At 51.9% G+C, this 18,954-nt stretch overlaps 1 protein-coding gene across 2 annotated transcripts in view; it reads right to left on the bottom strand.

Moving 5' to 3' along the window:
* Nucleotides 1-17,368, bottom strand: part of LOC139762897 (purine nucleoside phosphorylase-like) — a 48,329-nt gene extending 30,961 nt beyond the window's left edge. For both annotated transcript variants that reach the window (XM_071688132.1, XM_071688133.1), the window contains exon 1: nucleotides 17,166-17,368. In XM_071688132.1, coding sequence (XP_071544233.1) covers nucleotides 17,166-17,275 — 110 coding nt within the window. In that variant the 5' untranslated portion in view covers nucleotides 17,276-17,368. The remainder of the gene's footprint in view (nucleotides 1-17,165) is intronic.
* Nucleotides 17,369-18,954: the final 1,586 nt, after the last annotated feature.

Here is an 18,954-nt window from a genome sequence, read left to right on the forward strand (position 1 = left end):
ATGATTGATAATTGAATTATTGGATGATAGATAACTGAATGACTTTGTCCATAAATTATTAACATTATCGATAATTGAATTACTGGATGATAACTACATTACTGGATGACAGATAACTAACTTATTGGAAATAATTCCCTTCGGCTGAAGGAGGTAACGCTAATGTCTCCTTCTTGCAATCCCAGGTGTGTACACAACTGCCAATTTGGGCCACTGCGCACCTCTACTGCGCACCTCCACTGCGCACCTCTACTGCGCACAACGAAGGTGATTGGCGATACAACAAAGTTATATCGAAAAACATTTATTACGTAATATAGAAGAGAGAGATGAATAGACATGGCGCCCTAGAGTGTACAATCTACTCTCCATTCCACACAAGTGGTGTTCGAACACTTCGCTCCATGTTGGTGTCTCTCTCTCTCTCTCTCTCTCTCTCTCTCTATATATATATATATATATATATATATATATATATATATATATATATATATATATATATATATATATATATATTCCAAGCCATTTTTATAATGAATTCAACCAAAAGGGGCAAGATATCCCATACACCATTTAAATGGGACTTCGTTGGAAAAACTGGGGAAGAGTATTAAAAAAAAAAAAGAAAAAAGAAAAAGAAAACGGTTGAAGGGAAAGTACTTGAATAAAAAACGGTGGAAATGGAAATATTTACACTTATCCTCGTACCTTCCCCCCACCCCACACACACACACACACACACACACACACACACACACACATTGGCAGCTTGTCCTTGACGAAAAATGGCGCGTCTCTGGCCAAGGTGAACAACAAGTGAACCACCAGCTCTCCATTTTCTAACGTCTTCTGACTATAATTTAGAAGACGGATAGAAAAAAAAAAATTACTATAAAAAGAGATTACTTGAAGTGCTGGACAAAGATCCCACAACCCCATTTCTGTGGCTTCGAATCCCATTTTCTTTCTTGGGGTTGAATATTCAAGGGGGGGTTAATTTGGACTCAACATTGGACCTGGGTTGAAATTTTTTTTTGGAAACTGAGGACAACGAATTTACGTAAATATTCGTAAATTGAACAATTTAACATGAAATCATAAATTGTGTAAATTAATTTATCTAACATGAAATGAAGTCTTAAATTGTGTAAATTAATTTATCTAACATGAAACGAAATCATAAATTGTGTAAATTGATTTATCTAACATGAAATTAAATCATAAATTGTGTAAATTGATTCATTCAACATGAAATGAAATCTTAAATTGTGTAAATGAAATCTTGAATTGTGTAAATGAAATCTTAAATTGTGTAAATTAATTTAGCTAACATGAAATTTAAATCTTAAATTGGGGAAAATTAATTCATTTAACATAAAATGAAATTATAAATTAGGGAAAATTAATTCATTTAACATGAAATCATAAATTGGGTAAAATTAATTCATTTAACATGAAATGAAATTTTAAATTGTGCAAATTAATTCATTTAACATGAAATTTAAATCTTAAATTGGGGAAAATTAATTCATTTAACATGAAATGAAATTATAAATTAGGGAAAATTAATTCATTTAACATGAAATCATAAATTGGGTAAAATTAATTCATTTAACATGAAATGAAATTTTAAATTGTGTAAATTAATTCATTTAACATGAAATTTAAATCTTAAATTGGGGAAAATTAATTCATTCAACATGAAATTTTAATCTTAAATTGTGCAAATTAATTCATTTAACATGAAATTTAAATCTTAAATTGTGCGAATTAATTTTTCTAACATGAAATGAAATTATAAATTGTATAAATTAGATTTTTTTCTTCTCTTTATCATCTGAGTAATATACACAATACAGATGTATCAAAGACTTTGGCCAACATTACAAAATTTATGGATCAAGGTCTCCCATTTTCTCTTCCGCTCATTCTACGTTTTCTTTTTTGATATCTTTTACATTTTCTTTTTTCTTTTTTATATATATATATTTTTTTACGAGATGGGATTGCCAGGATCCACTATTAATCTAACCTTAATGTCGCCTGACGGGGGGCTGGAAATCCTCCCCTCTCATTTTTTTTTTTTTAAATTTTCCAAAAGAAGGAACAGAGAAGGGGGCCAGGTGAGGATATTCCCTCAAAGGCCCAGCCCTCTGTTCTTAACGCTACCTCGCTAATGCGGGAAATGGCGAATAGTATGAAAAAAAAAAAAAAATTATATATATAATATATATATATATATATATATATATATATATATATATATATATATATATATATATATATATATATATTTTCTTATCTGTTGTGCAACCTTAATGTCGTCTGACGTCAAAATAAATATAGATAAATATATATATATATATTTATTTTTATTTGTAGTCTCGGCAATTTCCAAATATTTAGGACAATTTTCAAATATTTAGGTTTAGGATTTATTATTATTATTATTATAATTGGTTCGCCGTTTCCCGCGATAGTGAGGTGGTGGCGCCGGGAAAAGAGGAAAAAAAAAAAAAAGGCCACATTCGTTCACACTCAGTCTCTAGCTGTCATGTGTAATGCACCGAAACCACAGCTCCCTTTCCACATTCAGAACTTTCCATGGTTTACCCCAGACGATTCACATGCCCTAATATATATATATATATATATATTATATATATATATATATATATATATATATATATATATATATATATATATCCTTTTTATTGCTATACTTTGTCGCTGTCTCCCGCGTTAGCGAGGTAGCGCAAGGAAACAGACGAACGAATGGCCCAACCCACCCACATACACATGTATATACATACACGTCCACACACGCACATATACATACCTATACATCTCAATGTATACATATATATACACACACACAGACATATACATATATACACATGTACATAATTCATACTGTCAGCCCTTATTCATTCCCGTCGCCACATATGTGTGTGTGTGTGTGTGTGTGTGTGTGTGTGTGTGTGTGTGTGTGTGTGTGTGTGTGTTACCGGACTCTGCCTGATTGTAGTTACGCCGCAAGCGAAAAAAAGAAAAAGAGGTCATCTTGGAACGAATTTTTACAATTCCAATCATGGAACTCACTTTATATCCACCCTTTCCCTGCTACTGAACAGAGCGCAGGCCATTTCTTTTCGTGTGTGTGTGTGGAGAGGAGCCGAAGCCCCTGGGCAAGTGAACCACAAAGTAACCATCATGGCCCAGCTGCTGAACGTAGCGCAAAAAAGAGACCTTGGAAGGAGAAGGGAGAAAAGAAAGAAGAGAGTAAGTAAGTAAAGTCAAGTGTCAGGAGAGAAACACACACACACACACATACTGGAGGGATCCTAGCCATGGTCCATGACTAGGGGGGAAGAGAGACAGAGACCACCACCCCCCCACAACACCCCCTCGTTAACTAAGGCATCCGGAACGAGGCTTGCACATCGCGCGGGGAGGAGGAGGGGGAGGGGGAGAGGGTTGTTGTTGTGGCGTCGTGTGGTGGGTGGGTGGGGGGGTGTTGTGGTGTGGTGGTAAGCAACATTGGTCTCGCCACAATAGTTCTTTCTGTCTCTTTTCTTCCTGCCGTCAACAGCCAGGCTTAACTACCCTTAACCACTGCTGACGTTTCCAATCTGTTTGGATGACGAGGGAGGGGGTCGTGAACCAGCTGTGGTCCAATGGTTGTGAGGGGGTAAACCAACACACACACACACACGAGGGGGTTCGAACCCAGGCTTCGTATGACGTGGGGGAAAACCAACACACACACACACACACACACCAGGGGGTTCGAACCCAGGCTTCTTATGACGTGGGGGAAAACCCACACACACACACACACACACACCAGGGGGTTCGAACCCAGGCTTCGTATGACGTGGGGGAAAACCAACACACACACACACACACACCAGGGGGTTCGAACCCAGGCTTCTTATGACGTGGGGGAAAACCCACACACACACACACACACACCAGGGGGTTCGAACCCAGGCTTCGTATGACGTGGGGGAAAACCAACACACACACACACACACACACACACACACACACCAAGGGGTTCGAACCCAGGCTTCGTATGACGTGGGGGAAAACCCACACACACACACACACCAGGGGGTTCGAACCCAGGCTTCGTATGACATGGGGGAAAACCAACACACACACACCAAGGGTTCGAACCCAGGCTTCGTATGACGTGGGGGAAAACCAACACACACACACCAAGGGGTTCGAACCCAGGCTTCGTATGACGTGGGGGAAAACCAACACACACACACACACACACACACACACACACACACACACACACACACACCAGGGGGTTCGAACCCAGGCTTCGTATGACGTGGGGTAAAACCTACACACACACACCAAGGGGTTCGAACCCAGGCTTCGTATGACGTGGGGGAAAACCAACACACACACACACCAAGGGTTCGAACCCAGGCCTCGTATGACATGAGACTAAACAGGATGTCGAACTGTTGCTTCTTAACAATGTAGAAGGGGGGGGGGGGAGGGAAGGGTTTATACACCCACATAACAAACTTGTGTGCGCGCGCATACATACACATACATAAGAACACACACACACACACAAAGCTTGTGTGCGTGCGCACAAACACCCACATAACAAGCTTGTGTGCGCACGTAAACACACAAGTGTTTATGTCATGTTGGACACCAGCGTGGGCGCTGACCACAACATTCTTCCCCCCCCCCCCACCCCAGCTTTTGACAACATTACAGGGGCACTGACAACATCATCCAGCGGTCACCCCCCAGACTACAGTCCAAACTGAGTGCAATCACGTCCAATTTTATTTATGAAATCTTCCTCATACTTTCTGTACCTGCTCAGTTGAGTGAGGTCACTTAGACATCCCACCATCTGAACCTCACAGTCCCTAACCATCCAACAGCCCAATTTGGACTTAGTGTGTATCAAAGGGCAGTCCAAAACCATCCTGGGCCAGTCTTAGCCTCTGATTGGTTAAGGAGTTACCATCATCATCTCTGATTGGCTAACAAGTTGCCATCATAACCAGGGATTGGTTAACAATTAATTCTTACAATCTCTTCACTTCTATCGCATATAAGACCTTAATTCATTTATTCATTCATCTATATAAATCAATTAATCAATTTATATATCTATCTATACATTCATTCATTCATCTATAGATTAATTAATCAATTTATATATCTATAAATTCATTTCATATTCTGAGCTGCTTCTCCTACGACAACTGGCAACCCCCGTGACACCGAGTGGGTCAATCGACCAATGGACGACGAGCTTACAAAGCCGCCATGGTATGTAAGGCTGTGTATGATTGGCTCACAACGCCATCTTTGCTCCTCCCATTTTGGTCCAGAGTATTATGTATACAATGCTTATTAAACAATTAATTGCAATTAGACCATTAATTATAACTACCACTTGTGATAGTTAAAAGCAAGTACGTAGTGCTACAGAGAGAAGTATTACGTCACATCATCAGGGGAGACACACAAGTGCACTTTCGTCTCATAATCACATCATCTGGGGAGACACAAGTGCACTTTCGTGTCATAATCACATCATCATCAGGGGAGACACAAGAGAGAAATATAACAGTCACTTGATATACATCGAAGAGACGAAGCTAGGACGCCATTTGGTAAACATGTATATCAAGTGACTGTTATATTTCTCTCTTGTGTCTCCCCTGATGATGATGTGATTATGACACGAAAGTGCACTTGTGTCTCCCCTGATGATGATGTGATTATGACACGAAAGTGCACTTGGGTCTCCCCTGATGATGATGTGATTATGACACGAAAGTGCACTTGGGTCTCCCCTGATGATGATGTGATTATGACACGAAAGTGCACTTGGGTCTCCCCTGATGATGATGTGATTATGACACGAAAGTGCACTTGTGTCTCCCCTGATGATGATGTGATTATGACACGAAAGTGCACTTGTGTGTCTCCCCTGATGAACACTGGTGAGAGTTCTTCATCTATAACAACCTGTTCTTCAGTTATAACACCTTGAACACAGGTGACTGTTCTTCATCTATAACAACCTGTTCTTCAGTTATAACACCTTGAACACTGGTCGCTGTTCTTCATCTATAACACACTGACAGAACTTCACTTAGACCAAAGAAGAACAAAAAAGTAGAACAAAACCTGAACAGTGTTCTTGGTTCGTTCTATTTAGCCCGGAGTGAACACCACACAGAGAACATCAGACCATAAGGTCGCTTCTCCCATTGAAGTAAGGCTGGATCGTCGACCATAACACACCTGAAGTGGCGTGTTATGGCCAACGGATGGATGACAATTCTCGGCCACTTCCTCTATCAACCACTGCCCCTCCTGTGCCACTAACTGCCTCCAGTGCCACTAGATGCCGCTGTGCCACTAACTGCCTCCAGTGCCACTAGCTGCCGCTGTGCCACTAACTGCCTCCAGTGCCACTAGCTGCCGCTGTGCCACTAACTGCCTCCAGTGCCACTAGCTGCCGCTGTGCCACTAGATGCCGCTGTGCCACTAACTGCCTCCAGTGCCACTAGCTGCCGCTGTGCCACTAGATGCCGCTGTGCCACTAACTGCCTCCAGTGCCACTAGCTGCCGCTGTGCCACTAGATGCCGCTGTGCCACTAACTGCCTCCAGTGCCACTAGCTGCCGCTGTGCCACTAGATGCCGCTGTGCCACTAACTGCCTCCAGTGCCACTAGCTGCCGCTGTGCCACTAGATGCCGCTGTGCCACTAACTGCCTCCAGTGCCACTAGCTGCCGCTGTGCCACTAGATGCCGCTGTGCCACTAACTACCTCCAAGGCCACTAGATGCCGCTGTGCCACTAACTACCTCCAGTGCCACTAGATGCCGCTGTGCCACTAACTGCCTCCAGTGCCACTAGCTGCCTCTGTGCCACTAGATGCCGCTGTGCCACTAACTTCCTCCAGTGTCACTAGCTGCCGCTGTGCCATTAACTACCTCCAGTGCCACTAGCTGCCGCTGTGCCACTAACTACCTCCAAGGCCACTAGCTGCCGCTGTGCCACTAACTACCTCCAGTGCCACTAGCTGCCGCTGTGCCACTAACTGCCTCCAGTGCCACTAGATGCCGCTGTGCCACTAACTACCTCCAAGGCCACTAGATGCCGCTGTGCCACTAACTACCTCCAGTGCCACTAACTGCCTCCAGTGCCACTAGATGCCGCTGTGCCACTAACTACCTCCAGTGCCACTAGATGCCGCTATGCCACTAACTACCTCCAGTGCCACTAGATGCCGCTGTGCCACTAACTACCTCCAGTGCCACTAGATGCCGCTATGCCACTAACTACCTCCAGTGCCATTAGATGCCGCTATGCCACTAACTACCTCCAGTGCCACTAGCTGCCGCTGTGCCACTAACTACCTCCAGTGCCACTAGCTGCCGCTGTGCCACTAACTGCCTCCAGTGCCACTAGATGCAGCTGTGCCACTAACTACCTCCAGTGCCACTAGCTGCCGCTGTGCCACTAACTACCTCCAGTGCCACTAGCTGCCGCTGTGCCACTAACTACCTCCAGTGCCACTAGATGCCGCTGTGCCACTAACTACCTCCAAGGCCACTAGCTGCCGCTGTGCCACTAACTAAAGGGTTACCACAACACCACACAGGGTTACCACACTTCCACACAGGGTTACCACAACACCACACAGGGTTACCACACTTCCACACAGGGTTACCACAACACCACACAGGGTTACCACAACACCACACAGGGTTACCACACTACCACACAGGGTTACCACACAGGGTTACCACTACACCACACAGGGTTACCACAACACCACACAGGGTTACCACAACACCACACAGGGTTACCACAACACCACACAGGATTACCACACTTCCACACAGGGTTACCACAACACCACACAGGGTTACCACACTTCCACACAGGGTTACCACAACCACACAGGGTTACCACACTTCCACACAGGGTTACCACAACACCACACAGGGTTACCACACTTCCACACAGGGTTACCACAACACCACACAGGGTTACCACAACACCACACAGGGTTACCACAACACCACACAGGGTTACCACAACACCACACAGGGTTACCACACTTCCACACAGGGTTACCAAACACCACACAGGTTACCACAACACCACACAGGGTTACCACAACACCACACAGGGTTACCACACTTCCACACAGGGTTACCACAACACCACACACAGGGTTACCACACTTCCACACAGGGTTACCACAACACCACACAGGGTTACCACAACACCACACAGGGTTACCACAACACCACACAGGGTTACCACAATACCACACAGGGTTACCACAACACCACACAGGGTTACCACACTACCACACAGGGTTACCACAACACCACACAGGGTTACCACAACACCACACAGGGTTACCACACTTCCACACAGGGTTACCACAATACCACACAGGGTTACCACAACACCACACAGGGTTACCACACTTCCACACAGGGTTACCACAATACCACACAGGGTTACCACAACACCACACAGGGTTACCACACTTCCACACAGGGTTACCACAACACCACACAGGGTTACCACACTTCCACACAGGGTTACCACAACACCACACAGGGTTACCACACTACCACACAGGGTTACCACACTTCCACACAGGGTTACCACAACACCACACAGGGTTACCACACTTCCACACAGGGTTACCACAATACCACACAGGGTTACCACAACACCACACAGGGTTACCACACTACCACACAGGGTTACCACACTTCCACACAGGGTTACCACAACACCACACAGGGTTACCACACTACCACACAGGGTTACCACACTTCCACACAGGGTTACCACAACACCACACAGGGTTACCACAACACCACACAGGGTTACCACACTTCCACACAGGGTTACCACAACACCACACAGGGTTACCACAACACCACACAGGGTTACCACAACACCACACAGGGTTACCACACTTCCACACAGGGTTACCACAACACCACACAGGGTTACCACACTTCCACACAGGGTTACCACAACACCACACAGGGTTACCACAACACCACACAGGGTTACCACAACACCACACAGGGTTACCACACTTCCACACAGGGTTACCACAACACCACACAGGGTTACCACACTTCCACACAGGGTTACCACAATACCACACAGGGTTACCACACTACCACAAAGGGTTACCACACAGGGTTACCACTACACAACACAGGGTTACCACAATACCACAGTCCACCACACGTGGTCCACCACGTAAACCCCCCCTTCTTCCCCCCCCCCCACACACACACCCACACACACACCCACACACACACCCACACACACACCCACACACCACACACACACACACACACTCTCTCTTTCCAGGTAGCGCTCCTGGTCGAGGGTGGGGGAGGGTGGGGGGGGGCCTGCTCGAGGCGATCTTCCGGCACGTGATCTGTCGTCCATTTCCGGCCCACGTCACCCGCGCCAGCTTCCGGGCGCGCCCGCGCGTGCGTCCGCCAAAAGGCTTTCGCCATCATCTCTCTCTCTCTCTCTCTCTCTCTCTCTCTCTCTCTCTCTCTCTCTCTCTCTCTCTCTCTCCTATAGCAGCACCATGAGACTCATGAAACCACACACACACACACACACACACACACACACACACACCTCTCTCTCTCTCTCTCTCTCTCTCTCTCTCTCTCTCTCTCTCTCTCTCTCTCTCTCTCTCTCCTCTCTATAGCAGCACCATGAGACTCATGAAACCACACACACACACACACACACACACACACACACACACACACACACCTCTCTCTCTCCTCTCTCTCTCGTCTCTCTCTCTCTCTCTCTCTCTCTCTCTCTCTCTCTCTCTCTCTCTCTCCTATAGCAGCACCATGAGACTCATGAAACCACACACACACACACACACACACACACACACACACACACACACACACACACACCACACCTCTCTCTCTCTCTCTCTCTCTCTCTCTCTCTCTCTCTCTCTCTCTCTCTCTCTCTCTCTCCTATAGCAGCACCATGAGACTCATGAAACCACACACACACACACACACACACACACCCTCTCTCTCCTCTCTCTCTCTCTCTCTCTCTCTCTCTCTCTCTCTCTCTCTCTCTCTCTCTCTCTCCTATAGCAGCACCATGAGACTCATGAAAACCACACACACACACACACACACACACACACACACACACACACACACACACACCTCTCTCTCTCTCTCTCTCTCTCTCTCTCTCTCTCTCTCATCTCTCTCTCTCTCTCTCTCCTATAGCAGCACCATGAGACTCATGAAACCACACACACACACACACACCTCTCTCTCTCTCTCTCTCTCTCTCTCTCTCTCTCTCTCTCTCTCTCTCCTATAGCAGCACCATGAGACTCATGAAACCACACACACACACACACACACACCCCTCTCTCTCTCTCTCTCTCTCTCTCTCTCTCTCTCTCTCTCTCTCTCTCTCTCTCTCTCTCTCTCTCTCCTATAGCAGCACCATGAGACTCATGAAACCACACACACACACACACACACACCTCTCTCTCTCTCTCTCTCTCTCTCTCTCTCTCTCTCTCTCTCTCTCTCTCTCTCTCTCTGGCCCCAGACAAGTTCGCCTTCCCCGTGGGGCAAGGCCACGCCCCGCCCCCCGGGTGGGGCAACTTGCACACAGCGCAGACGCAAGGTCAGCTGGTGGTTAGCCCGACGAGAGAGGCAGTCAGCCGTTCTGGCACTTCCGGCCCAACCACCACCACCACACACACGTGCACGGCCACCACGTGCAGGACACACACACACACACGTGCACGGCCACCACGTGCAGGACACACACAACACTCACACTGCACGAGCCACCACGTGCAGGACACACACACACACACGTGCACGGCCACCACGTGCAGGACACACACACACACACGTGCACGGCCACCACGTGCAGGACACACACACACACACGTGCACGGCCACCACGTGCAGGACACACACACACACACGTGCACGGCCACCACGTGCAGGACACACACACACACACACGTGCACGGCCACCACGTGCAGGACACACACACACACGTGCACGGCCACCACGTGCAGGACACACACACACACACACGTGCACGGCCACCACGTGCAGGACACACCAACGCACACACACGTGCACGGCCACAACACACGTGCAGGACACAACACACACACACACACGTGCACGGCCACCACGTGCAGGACACACACACACACACGTGCACGGCCACCACGTGCAGGACACACACACACACACACACGTGCACGGCCACCACGTGCAGGACACACACACACACACGTGCACGGCCACCACGTGCAGGACACACACACACACACACGTGCACGGCCACCACGTGCAGGACACACACACACACACGTGCACGGCCACCACGTGCAGGACACACACACACGTGCACGCAAGCAAGACGCTCCTCTACTCGATATAATACCTCGTCTACCCGATATAACACCTTGTCTACCCGATATTGTACCTCGTCTACCCGATATAACACCTCGTCTACCCGATATTTTACCTCGTCTACCCGATATTGTTCCTCATCTACCCGATATATCACCCTATCTACTCGATATAGCACCTCATCTACCCGATATATCACCCTATCTACTCGATATAGCACCTCAACTACCCGATATAGCACCTCATCTACCCGATATAGCACCTTAACTACCCGATATAACACCTCATCTACAGCCCCGTGGTGTGTCATGGACTACCCCACCCGTGCCCCCGACCACACTACCTGCGTAGGACTCACACAGCCACACCGTGCTACAGCTCACCACGTGCCACCCACATAGCCCCTGGGGCAACACACACACACTACCACTCAGCCACCGTGGGGCCCCCACCATCACGCCTCACCACGTTGCCCCCCACTCACACTAGCCCTCAGCCCCGTGGTGGCCCCCCACCTCACACTAGCCCTCAGCCCCGTGGGGCCCCCCACCTCACACTAGCCCTCCAGCCCCGTGGGGCCCCCCCACCTCACACACCCTCAGCCCCGTGGTGGACCCACCCAACCTCCACACTAGCCTCAGCCCCGTGGTGGCCCCCCCACACCACACATAGCCCTCAGCCCGTGTGGCCCCCACCTCACACTAGCCCTCAGCCCCGTGGTGGCCCCCCCACCTCACACTAGCCTCAGCCCCGTGGTGGCCACCACCACACTACCTCACGCCCCGTGGGCCCACCCACACTAGCCCTCAGCCACCCGTGATGGCACCCACCTCACACGTGCCCCAGCCCCTGTGGCTACCCCCCCATCAAACTACCCTGCACCCGTGTGGCTCCCCCCACCTCACACTAGCCCTATGCCCGTGGTGGCACCCACCTACTAGCCTCAGCCCCGTGGTGTCCACCCACTCACATAGCCCTCAGCCCGTGGTGCTCCCCCACCTCACACTAGCCCTCACCCCGTGGTGGCACCCCACCTCAACTAGCCTCAGCCCGTGGCTCCCCCCACCTCACACTAGCCCTCAGCCCCGTGTAGCCCCCACCTCACACTAGCCCTCACCCGTGGTAGGCCACCCCACCTCACATACCTAGCCCGTATGCACACCATCACACTACGCCGTGATGCCCCCACCTCATAGCCCTCACCCCGATATAGGCACCCACCTCACACTAGCCCTAGCCTGGTGGCCCCACCTCACACTACCCTCAGAGTGTGGTCCCCACCTCACTAGCCTCAGAGTGTGGATCCCCCCACCTCACACTAGCCGTAGCGTGGTGGACCCCCCTCACACTAGCCCTACCCGTGGTTGTCCCCACTACACTAGCCCTCACCCGTGGTGGCACCCCACTCACACTAGCCCTCAGCCCCGTGGTGGCCCCCACCTCACACTAGCCCTCAGCCCCGTGGTGGCCCCCCACCTCACACTAGCCCTCAGCCCGTGGTGGCCCCCCACTCTACACTAGCCCTCAGCCCGTGGTGGCTCCCCCACCTCACACTAGCCCTCAGCCCCGTGGTGGCTCCCCACCTCACACTAGCCCTCAGCCCGTGGTGGCCCCCCACTCACATAGCCCTCAGCCCCGTGGTGGCCCCACCTCACACTAGCCCTCAGCCCCGTGGTGCCCCCCACCTCACATAGCCCTCAGCCCGTGGTGGCCCCACCTCACACTAGCCCTCAGCCCCGTGGTGGCCCCCACCTCACACTAGCCCTCAGCCCGTGGTGGCCCCCCACCTCACTACCTCAGCCTGCCCATATCCCTCCCGTGGTGGCCCCCCCACCTCACACTAGCCCTCAGCCCCGTGGTGGCCCCACTCCCAGCCCTCAGCCGTGGTGGCCCCCTCACACACCTCGCCCCGTCTCCCCCCTCACACTAGCCCTAGCCCGTGGTGGCCCCACTCCACACTCACCTCCCATCCACTAGCCCTCAGCCCCGTGGTGGCACCTCCACTACCCCCCGACACACTACCCAGCCCGTGGTGGCCCCACCTCACTGCCCTCAGCCCGTGGTGCCCCAGCTCCACTACCTCCCCCCCCCCACCCACACAGCCTCAGCCCGTGGTGCTCCCCACCCACATAGCCCTCACCCGTGGTGGCCCCCCACCTCACACTAGCCCTCAGCCCCGTGGTGGCTCCCCCCACCTCACACTAGCCCTCAGCCCCGTGGTGGCCCCCCACCTCACACTAGCCCTCAGCCCCGTGGTGGCCCCCCACCTCACACTAGCCCTCAGCCCCGTGGTGGCCCCCCCTCACACTAGCCCTCAGCCCCGTGGTGGCCCCCCCACCTCACACTAGCCCTCAGCCCCGTGGTGGCCCCCCCTACACCTCACTCCCACCCACACAGCCTCAGCCCCGTGGTGGCCCCCCACCTCACACTAGCCCTCAGCCCCGTGGTGGCCCCCCACCTCACACTAGCCCTCAGCCCGTGGTGGCCCCCCACCTCACACTAGCCCTCAGCCCCGTGGTGGCCCCCACCTCACACTAGCCCTCAGCCCCGTGGTGGCCCCCCCACCTCACACTAGCCCTCAGCCCCGTGGTGGCCCCCCACCTCACACTAGCCCTGCCCCGTGGTGGGCTCCCCCACCTCACACTAGCCCTCAGCCCCGTGGTGGCCCCCCACCTCACACTAGCCCTCAGCCCCGTGTGGCTCCCCCACCTCACACTAGCCCTCAGCCCCGTGGTGGCCCCCCCACCTCACACTAGCCCTCAGCCCCGTGTGGCCCCCCACCTCACACTAGCCCTCAGCCCCGTGGTGGCCCCCACCCCACCTCACTTACTCAATGCCCTCAGCCCCGTGGTGGCTCCCCCCACCTCACACTAGCCCTCAGCCCCGTGGTGGCTCCCCCACCTCACACTAGCCCTCAGCCCCGTGGTGGCTCCCCACCTCACACTAGCCCTCAGCCCCGTGGTGGCCCCCACCTCACACTAGCCCTCAGCCCCGTGGTGGCTCCCCCCACCTCACACTAGCCCTCAGCCCGTGGTGGCTCCCCCACCTCACACTAGCCCTCAGCCCCGTGGTGGCTCCCCCCACCTCACACTAGCCCTCAGCCCCGTGGTGGCCCCCCCACCTCACACTAGCCCTCAGCCCCGTGGTGGCTCCCCCCACCTCACACTAGCCCTCAGCCCCGTGGTGGCCCCCACCTCACACTAGCCCTCAGCCCCGTGGTGGCTCCCCCCACCTCACATAGCCCTCAGCCCGTGGTGGCCCCCACCTCACACTAGCCCTCAGCCCGTGGTGGCTCCCCCACCTCACACTAGCCCTAGCCCGTGGTGGCTCCCCACCTCACACTAGCCCTCAGCCCGTGGTGGCTCCCCCCACCTCACACTAGCCCTCAGCCCGTGGTGGCCCCCACCTCACACTAGCCCTCAGCCCGTGGTGGCCCCCACCTCACACTAGCCCTCAGCCCGTGGTGGCCCCCCACCTCACACTAGCCCTCAGCCCGTGGTGGCTCCCCCCACCTCACACTAGCCCTCAGCCCGTGGTGGCCCCAGACCTCACACTAGCCCTCAGCCCCGTGGTGGCTCCCCCCACCTCACACTAGCCCTCAGCCCGTGGTGGCCCCCACCTCACACTAGCCCTCAGCCCGTGGTGGCCCCCACCTCACACTAGCCCTCAACCCGTGGTGGCTCCCCCCCACCTCACACTAGCCCTCAGCCCGTGGTGGCCCCCCACCCACACTAGCCCTCAGCCCCGTGGTGGCTCCCCCACCTCACACTAGCCCTCAGCCCCGTGGTGGCTCCTCCACCTCACACTAGCCCTCAGCCCGTGGTGGCCCCCCACCTCACACTAGCCCTCAGCCCCGTGGTGGCCCCCACCTCACACTAGCCCTCAGCCCCGTGGTGGCTCCCCCACCTCACACTAGCCCTCAGCCCGTGGTGGCTCCCCCACCTCACACTAGCCCTCAGCCCGTGGTGGCCCCCCACCTCACACTAGCCCTCAGCCCGTGGTGGCTCCCCCACCTCACACTAGCCCTCAGCCCGTGGTGGCCCCCACCTCACACTAGCCCTCAGCCCGTGGTGGCCCCCACCTCACACTAGCCCTCAGCCCGTGGTGGCCCCCACCTCACACTAGCCCTCAGCCCGTGGTGGCCCCCACCTCACACTAGCCCTCAACCCGTGGTGGCTCCCCCACCTCACACTAGCCCTCAGCCCGTGGTGGCTCCCCACCTCACACTAGCCCTCAGCCCGTGGTGGCTCCCCACCTCACACTAGCCCTCAGCCCCGTGGTGGCTCCCCACCTCACACTAGCCCTCAGCCCCGTGGTGGCTCCCCCACCTCACACTAGCCCTCAGCCCGTGGTGGCTCCCCCACCTCACACTAGCCCTCAGCCCCGTGGTGGCCCCCCACCTCACACTAGCCCTCAGCCCCGTGGTGGCCCCCCACCTCACACTAGCCCTCAGCCCCGTGGTGGCCCCCCACCTCACACTAGCCCTCAGCCCCGTGGTGGCTCCCCCCACCTCACACTAGCCCTCAGCCCCGTGGTGGCCCCCACCTCACACTAGCCCTCAGCCCCGTGGTGGCTCCCCACCTCACACTAGCCCTCAGCCCCGTGGTGGCCCCCACCTCACACTAGCCCTCAGCCCTGGTGGCCCCCACCTCACACTAGCCCTCAGCCCCGTGGTGGCCCCCACACTCACACTAACCCTCACCCTGAGACCCCCCACCTCACACTAGCGCTCAACAGGTATATCATAACCCAGTCAATGAGTCCAAAAATTTAATCCAAAAATATAAAATAATAAATAAAAAAAACACACGGGTTCGTAACCCCGTGCGTTTATAGACACACGGAGAGAGAGAGAGAGAGAGAGAGAGAGAGAGAGAGAGAGAGAGAGAGAGAGAGAGAGAGAGAGAGAGATTACATGTGTAATTGGGTGATAATTACTTTATCAATTACGTAATCAAAGATTACCCACACCGCGCCTTGTGGGTTAAGGTAATTAGGGGTAGATTAACTCATGGTTCTTCCCTCCCTCCCTTTTGTCTACTTTGGTGAAGTAGACTCAAGTAGATTCATGTCTGCTTTGGTGAAGTAGACTGATCTCACAGCGCAGCGTGCAGGAGCAGGGCAGTTCTGTACCCTTGCATGTATATATAAATTGTCTAATGCATATATATATATATATATATATATATATATATATATATATATATATATATATATATATAGTCATTCATCACATATAGATATTCGCAATATTCAAGAAAAAAAATATATCAGATAATAAATAAAAAACAGCAATTAACTGATAAATAACTCACTCCTAAAACCGTAAACAGGAAAATAATCAGGTGATAAATAACAACAACAACAACAACACACACACACAGACACACAGACAAAACAGCTGATCCGTCACATTCCTCCCACAGAAAACGGAGGCTCAGGTAAACAGAAATCAGCTGACCACGCGAAAAATTCTCGTGGAAAAAAAACAAATTAGGTACCCCCTTTACCCTCCCTATGGGCCTCAGGTACACAGAAATCAGCTGACCGCGAGAATTCTCGTGGGAAAAAAAATGTTACGTCCCCACCACCCCACCTATACCCAACCCTACCCCATGATGGGGGGTAGAGGCGCCCCTGGATGTCCGTGCGTCCGTACGTACCTTTGCGCTGAGGGACTGTCCTCCTCTTCCTCCTCCTCCAGGAGGTTCGCGCCGCCCTCCTTCATGTGGGTGACGTCCGTGACGATCAGGTTCTTGAGGAAGGTGCTCATGGTGGCGGGTGGGGGGGGAAAAAAAGGGCGATAGAGAGTGAAGGATGAGAGAGAGTGTGTGTCTATTCTCCCCGACGTCGTAGTGGTGACTGATTTGCCGCCTCGCGCGCGGTCCCAGCTGAAGCCCCTGTGGCGAGGGCACACAGTTGCCACGTGTGCAATTAACGCACTATTTTTTCCTCCTCTATCCTACGCATTGCGTAAAAAACACTATAACCCACTTATTACATACAATATATTGTATCAAATACATGAATTGTATTTCAATAACTCACGTTCCTTCTAGTAGAAAAAATACCCATAGTTAAAATGGGCTAACTGGTAGTGGACACACCCACCGAATCCGGCGCGCTAATTGGCTGTCCGTCCATCTTGTAAACATTGCCATAGCCTTTAAGCCAAACATGACGTCATAATATAAATCCTTGACTCCTCACGCCCTATATAAATTATATAGATGACTAATATACATGTTGGCAACTTTGTGGGCCACGCGCCTCATGCTCTGTGTATATTAAGTTAGACATAATATAGCAAGTTAGACATAATATAGCAAGTTAGACATAATATAGTTACCACAACTTCGTTCTAATGGTTTTGGACAATCACATGTTTACCCAATGGCGTCCTAGCTCTTCGTCTCTTCGTTGGATATCAAGTAACTGTTACATTTCTCTCTTGTGTCTCCCCGATGATGTGATTATGACACGAAAGTGCACATGGGTCTCCCTTAATGATGATGTGATTATGAGACGAAAGTGCACTTGTGTCTCCCCTAATGATGTGATTATGACACGAAAGTGCACTTGGGCAACGGCCGCCCCTCCCCCCTGAAGGGCGGTTTCGCCTTGTGGTGGGGGGTGAGGGGGTTGGGTTGTGGGTTCTCTCTCTCTCTCTCTCTCTCTCTCTCTCTCTCTCTCTCTCTCTCTCTCTCTCTCTCTCTCTGGGGAGAGAGGAGGTGAGAGGAGAGAGGGGCGAGTGTGTGTGTGTGTGTGTGTGTGTGTGTTGTGTGTGTGTGTGTCCCTCTAAACATATCCCTTGGTTCGTTACCCACACCTGGGCGCTACGTGCAGCCGAAGGGAAAGGTGTGATTTACGGCTCCATGTGTCCTTTCCCCTTCCCAAGCTAAAGCAACGGGGGCCTTGGCAATCAATAAGGGTGTTCAAGGGCTGATGGTGTTCAAGGGCTGTTGGTGTTCAAGGGCTATTGGTGTTCAAGGTAAGGGTGTTCAAGGGCTATGGTGTTCAAGGGCTAAGGTGTTCAAGGGGCTATTGGTGTTCAAGGGCTAAGGGTGTTCAAGGGCTATTGGTGTTCAAGGGCTATTGGTGTTCAAGGGCTATTGGTGTTCAAGGGCTAATTGTGTTCAAGGGCTATTGGTGTTCAAGGGCTGTTGGTCTTCAAGGGCTGATGGTGTTCAAGGGCTAAGGGTGTTCAAGGGCTATTGGTGTTCAAGTGCTAATGGTGTTCAAGGGCTAATGGTGTTCAAGGGCTAATGGTGTTCAAGGGGTAAGGGTGTTCAAGGGCTAATTGTGTTCAAGGGCCTGACTGGTTAACCCTTCTCCCTCCGTCTTTAGAAGCTGATAGATAGCCTTAGTGTAACACTCTATCGCCTTTTCGTTTCGCCCTATTTGGAAGGTATATTCTGTATCTCATTATCTGACACTGTGCCACTGTATGGT

The sequence above is a fragment of the Panulirus ornatus genome, chromosome 45, assembly GCF_036320965.1.
Source record: "Panulirus ornatus isolate Po-2019 chromosome 45, ASM3632096v1, whole genome shotgun sequence".
In the NCBI taxonomy this organism is placed as follows: Eukaryota; Metazoa; Arthropoda; class Malacostraca; order Decapoda; family Palinuridae; genus Panulirus; species Panulirus ornatus.